Source organism: Beta vulgaris, chromosome 8, assembly GCF_026745355.1.
Source record: "Beta vulgaris subsp. vulgaris cultivar EL10 chromosome 8, EL10.2, whole genome shotgun sequence".
Taxonomy (NCBI): Eukaryota; Viridiplantae; Streptophyta; class Magnoliopsida; order Caryophyllales; family Amaranthaceae; genus Beta; species Beta vulgaris.
In genome coordinates, this window is record NC_079209.1 from 33,078,736 (window position 1) to 33,085,564 (window position 6,829).

A 6,829-nucleotide genomic window follows, 5' to 3' on the forward strand; every position below is an offset into this window, starting at 1 on the left:
AACAAGTGCATCTTGATGTAGTCAGGAGAGACATCATTAGTTGTTATCATGGCACATATCTCAAGAAACCTGTCGAGATGGTCTAGAGGATCTTCATCTGACCCCCCACAAAATTGCTCTGCTTTCACCATTCGAGTAAACTGAGGGTGAATGCTGAAATTTGTAGTGGTGGTGGGGAGTCGAATTCCACCTTGAAGAACATAGGAACCCGGATTTCCGAAATCCCTAAACAGTTGTGGATTTGCTTCACCCATTTCTGATTCAACTTCACTTGATGTACTTGAGATTGGTGAAGAAGGCTCGGAACCAAAGTCAAATTTTCCAAATTCTTCCGAAGCTTTCGCAATGTACGGTCGATTTCAGGATCTAGAGGCAATGTGGGTGAACCGTGAGTCCTTCTTCTCATGTAACACAACAAAGCTAAGCAGAGGATTAGCAAATAACAACCATAGTCAAAAAGAAAATAAAAGAAAAATCAACTAAGCAAACTAAACTAAAATATACTTCAATCAATAGCACAATTTCCCCGGCAACAGCAAAGTCTTCTGTTTTTTCTGAAAAACGTGTTCAAAATCCCGCACCAAATTTTTTTTTCGAAAATTTTCCTCATGTGCGGGCGCACAAGCGGGAGCACCTAACCCGTCTGATTTGTACATATTTCTTTTCCAAAACACTCAATTCACTCAACTTTTCATAAAAATTCAGATGTCCCAATGTACCTCTGATGGCTAACTGATAAATCAAAAGCCTAACTAACAAACAAAGAAAAAATAAAAGAAAGGAAACAAAAGAAACGGGTTGCCTCCCGTGTAGCGCTTGTTTTAAGTCATTAGCTTGACTAAAAAGGATACGTCCATCATAAGAGTCGCTCAGGTGAGCGAAGAATCAAGCAACCAATGGAACCAACGGCATGAGAATCATGATAGAACTTCAACCTTTGACCGTTTACCCAAAATGGACCATTCTCACCCATAACTTCATAAGCTCCGTATGGAGTAGTCTTCAACACAGAGAAAGGACCCGACCACTTGGACTTTAACTTTCCGGGGAAAAGCTTTAGTCTTGAGTTGAACAATAAGACCTTGTCCCCAACCCGGAAGTCTTGTTGTTGAATCCGGTGATCATGCCATTTCTTCGTTTTCTCTTTGTATTTTCGCGAACTCTCATAAGCATCAAAACGAAGTTCTTCAAGCTCTACTAACCTTTCCTTTCGAGCTTCTCCCGCCAAGTGAAGATCCATGTTGAGCTCCTTAATTGCCCACCAAGCCTTGTGCTCCAGTTCAACCGGCAAATGACATGCTTTGCCATACACAAGGACATAGGGAGTGGTGCCTATAGGCGTCTTAAAAGCCGTGCGAAGAAGTCTAATGGACTTGAGGAACCCAATAAGGATAAATGAGTCATATTAATGATAAAGATTCTAATTTGTTTATTCTATTCATCATCAATTATCATTAAGTTCAATCTCCTTTTCCTAAGCCCAAAAGGGAAGCCCTTATAAATATCCTATCACTCAATTATTTTACCCCACACAAAGAATATTTTCTCTCTCCTCCTTTCAAACTACACGACATTCACTCTCTCTCTCCTCTTCCACGATTTTCTTTCTTTCTCTTCCAAGTTCTCTCTTTCTTCTTCCAGATAAGGTAACAGCTGCTGTTCCCATTCCAGAGGTTCTACATGCTCCCTCCTCTTCTCAAAATCCTTCTCAAAATGCTCCCTCCTCTTCTCAAAATCCTACCATTGGTTCTACATACACTCTAGCTCATGCTAGGAGGTTGGACTATTTGTTTTCTTTGGTTATGGGTCATTCGGAAGCTATGATGGAGTTTGCTACGGAAGCCAAGGATTTGAATGGGTTAGTGAAAGGGGTAATGAGCAAAGTTGACGAGGCTTTGAAAGGACAACAAGTGATCATGGAATGACTCAGTGAACTTTCCTCCTCCATCCAAGTGATGAACTCTCGGTTATTGAAGTTGGAGGATGGTGTGCTCAAGAGTGATCATACCATGGCCGAAAATCATAAGGAGGTGATGGCTAAGCTTAATGATGTGGTGGCAAAAATCGAGCAACCTCCCTCTCCTAAACTTTAAATCTTTCTTAGTTTAGTTTTTGTGGGAACATGAACTTTTTAATCTTCGTCTTTTCTATCTTTCCCTTTTAATCATGCTACAATGGAACTTGTTAATTTGATAATTCTAGTTTAATCTTTTTGCATGTGTGCGACTATTGAATGGCTAATATTCTTGGATTGTGGTTTTGAGAGTTGAATGCTTTATTTGCTTATACTAACCAAATTGTTTCTCACAAGTTTGGTGGTGCGATGTGTTTAGTAGATAAAATTCATCTTTTTGAAATTGTGGACTAATGTTTTTGAAGATGCCAAAGGGGGAAAGAGAAAGGCAATCAGAGTAAATTTTCAAGGTCTTTACACAAATAAAATAATATGTTCTTTACACAGACCTGACACTATAGGAACAAGGTTAGGGAACAAGACTTAAAACTTATTTAGGAACACCTAAGAGTCTCTAAAGTTGTGCGCCTAACTCAAATATGCGCCCAATATATTTGTTAGAGTTATTAGGGTTGTTTTAACTAAGATCCACTATTTTAGGAATTTAGTTTAAGTTTGTTAGGAAAAAGATTTTAAAAAGATTTTCTTATTTTAATCTAACCGATTTTCAAATCTTATCTTTTACCTTTTATATTTTATTTAAAAGATTTTGTTTTCAAAAATAATATATTTTCGGTTTTTAAATGATTTCGGTTTTAAGATATAAAACAGTTTTTTCGATTTTATTAAAGATATTTTAAAAAAGATTTTTCCTAAAAACTAGGTAATGTAAATAATTTATTTTATTTCCTAAAAACTGGATTACACGCCTAAAAAGATACTGCTACACGTTTTTGTAGTTAGTAGATTTAGTGGCTTAGTTAATTATCCTCCAAGTATTTAATTTAATTAAATGAGTTTAATTATTCCTCAAGTTTTGTGAAACCACGTAATATGGTACCGCTTCTCTTATGAAGTGAAGTAGTGGATTAGTGGGTTATTTACTTGACATAGAATATTTAATTTTTTTAATTAATTAATTAAGATCATGAAGATCATGTGATAAAGGTTTAATTAGTGGAGAACATGTCTTGTCTTAATTGTCTATAAATAGGCGCCTAAATCCTTTGAACAATTTGTGTCTGACTTAGCTAATTTGTCTTAGTTATCTAAAAGAGTTAGTGCCTTTTCCTTAAGAGAATTCATACTTACATTAATCGAGTTTATTACTCTTCCATTGTTTTACAAAGTGTATTTTTGAGAAAAGGGTTTGAGTGAACTCTTGTAAGTGTGAGAAGCTTTGAGTGAAGCAAGAGAAAGAGAAAGAGAAAGGAACTTCGAGTCAAGTTTGAGAGGAACGTCAGTTGTGGGAACTGTCGTTGGGAACTTGAGTTGAGTGACTTGAGTTGAGAATCGAGAGAAAAGTAATAGGTTGTAATCAGAGTTGGTTTGGCCTATTATAGTGGAAAGTTGTTATAAAATCCCTTGTGGTCGAGGTTGTTTTTTCCTACTAGGCCTAGGAAGTTTTTCCTCGCTAAATCTCTCGTGTTCCCATTGTTTGTTCCCAAGTTTACTTTTAATTCCGCAAAAAGAATAGCTTATTCTCTCACTATAATTCACCCCCCCTCTTATAGTGCTCATATTATACAACAAATGTGAATGGTGGAAACACCCATGTGAATAACGCACGTAACTTATGCAATATGTTTATACGCGATCTAGAGGAAGGCGACAAGAAAACCAAATGGCCGAAACTCCGGAAAAAGTTGCAGCACGACTTAGGAATCTGGAGCAACTAGCTCAAAGCTTTGGTTTAATTCTTCAAAACCAGCTCAACAACCACCACCATGGAGACGATCCGCAAGCTGCCATGGCGAAAAAGATTTCCGCTTTGAAACCACTAACCTTTGTTGGTAGAGAAGACCCATTACTTCTCGAAAATTGGATAAGAGACTTCGAAAAGATTTTCACGACCACAGGTACGCCTGAGGCCCAGAAAGTAGACCAAGCGACCTTTTATTTACATGAGGACGCTGATACTTGGTGGGAAAGTGTAGGACCAATTGTTAAAGCTCAAGAGAACTTTAACTGGGAAACTTTTAAGGTAGCAATTAATGCTCGATTCTTCCCCGAGCACATTCGTAGGAAGAAATACAATGAGTTTAGTAGGTTCAACCAGAGCTATAACATGAGTGTGCAAGAGTACGCTCATAAATTTAATGAGTATGTCCGCTTTTATCCAACTGTAGTTCCAGATGAGGGAACTAAGTCTCAAAAGTTTGAAGACGGACTTAAGTTTGATCTTCAGACTCTAATGGGAGGTAGTACCTCAACTACTTTCGCAGAGGCGTATGCTAAGGCCTCAAACTTAGAGAGAATTCTACAGCGTGAGAAAGAAGTGCTAAGTAGACATAAAAGGAAGGTACCTACTAGCAACAACAACCAAGGGTACAATAAGAGTCCCAACAACAACAACAATGGTGGACGCTACAACAACCGCAACAATCAGAATTCTGGGCAACATACCCAACAAGGAAATAGGATCTAAAGGAACTTCGTTTGCAAGAAGTGTGCCAAGAGCCATCCAGAATTCACTTGTCAGGGTGAAAGGATCAAATGTTTCGAATGTGGAGAAGTAGGTCACAAATCGTTCAACTTCCCCAAGAAGCAAGCTCAGAATGGACCAAATGCGAACAACGGTAGCAAAGGTAACAATAATGGAGGTGGAAACATAATTCAGAGTTTCAATAACAACCGCCCAAGTGGAGGAAATGCTACATAGAACGGGAACCAGAACAACCGCTCCTCTGGAAGTGGAAATGGAAACTTTGGAAAGAATTGCAATGGAGGCTACACCAATGGGCGAATCAATGTCATGAGCCGAATGGAAGCTGACACTGATGCTAACGTTGTGACTGGTACTTTTCTTGTGAACTCAAATCCTGCTTATGTACTGTTTCTTGTAAATCTCTTTTCCAAAATATCCCTATAGTCATAGCTGGTACTGATTACCGGCCGATCTTATCCTTTTTTACCTAAAAGACTTTGACGTTATCTTGGGAATGGATTGGTTAGCTAAGTATAAAGCCAAAATTGAGTGTCATAACCAGAAAATATCTCTTAGAGGACCAAAGGGAAATAGGATATATTATAATGGCATAATCTTCCAGCTTGATGTCAAAATAATCTCTGCCGTGAACCTTCAAACCTATCTTAGAAAAGGCTACCCAGTCTACCTATGCGAAGTAAGGGATGTAAGCGTGGAAAGCGAGGAGTTGACCCAGATTCCGGTAGTAAAGGAATTTCCGGATGTATATCTCGAAGAGTTACCTGGAATGCCACTAGTTAGATAAGTGACTTCAAGATCGACTTAACCTCGGGAACAGGACCTATCTTTAAGGCTCCGTATCGAATGGCACCTGCAGAAATGCAAGAGTTGAAAGTGCAGTTGGAGGAATTGTTGGAAAAAGGGTACATTCGACCTAGTGTTTCGCCTTGGGGAGCCCCAATATTGTTTGTCCGAAAGAAAGATGGATCTTTGAGGTTGTGTATCGATTATAGGGAGTTGAATAATGCCACGGTGAAGAATAAATATCCACTCCCGAGAATCGAGGATTTATTCAATCAACTTCAAGGTGCAGCAGTATTTTCGAGGATCGATTTGAGATCGGGTTATCACCAATTGCGAATTGATGAAGAGGACATCCCGAAAACAACCTTTCGTACGAGATATGGCCATTATGAGTTCACAGTCATGCCTTTTGGACTCACTAATGCGCCAGCAGCTTTCATAGACCTCATGAATAGGACTTTCCAACCATACATGGACAAGTTCGTGATAATATTCATTTGACGATATATAGGTGTACTCGAAGGATAAAGAAGATCATGAGACTTAGCTGAGGAAAGTATTGGAGATTCTTTGAGAAAAGCAATTGTACGCCAAGTTCTCAAAGTATGAATTTTGGTTGGAAAAAGTATCATTTTTGGGTCATGTGATATCAAAAGAAGGCGTTTCAGTAGACCCATCGAAGATTCAAGTAGTGACCGATTGGCCTGAACCTAAGACCGTCACCGAATTAAGGAATTTCTTGGGTTTGGTTGGATATTACCGAAGATTCGTAAAGGATTTTTCAAGAACGGACCAACCTCTCACCAAACTGATGAAGAAAACAACAAAATTTCATTGGGATGATAAGTGTGAGGAAGCATTTCAAGAGTTGAAGAAAAGACTTACAATATCCCCGGTATTGACATTACTGTAACAGCCCGTTTTCCCGAGCTGCTAGGTAAATACACTTAAGATCCACTAATCACAATCAATGCTTAATAAGCCTCGGATTAAACATTTACTCGCAGCGGAAACATAACCTATGAAACGATCCTGAAACCTGTGGATTATTGGCCCACAAAACAAAATCCTTTATATAAGACTTCAATTACACCGATATCTCGACTATTATTCCCAAATATTGTATACAACGAAATATAAATATCTAATCTCAAATACACTATCTAGATACAAACTCAATCCATAAGCTACGCTGACATCTTTACCTTGCTTCACTTCAGAATCCTGAGCTCACAACACCAAACCTGCAACAATATTTCACTCTGCCACTCACCAAGTGACAGGCCACAGAAATGACAACACTATCAGCAAAGCTGAGTACACACTGTGTAATAGAAAATACAAGTTTAGGTGTATTTTGAAAACTAACACATAGTTATAATAACAGATAATCACATTAACTCAGTTATTATCGTTCACAAAAT

At 38.4% G+C, this 6,829-nt stretch overlaps 1 protein-coding gene across 1 annotated transcript; it reads left to right on the forward strand.

Annotated features, from left to right (window-relative positions):
• Positions 1–3,797: 3,797 nt before the first annotated feature.
• Positions 3,798–4,601, forward strand: LOC104885302 (uncharacterized). Its single transcript, XM_010669996.1, has one exon. The coding sequence runs from the start codon at positions 3,798–3,800 to the stop codon at positions 4,599–4,601; it is 804 nt and encodes a 267-aa protein (XP_010668298.1).
• Positions 4,602–6,829: the final 2,228 nt, after the last annotated feature.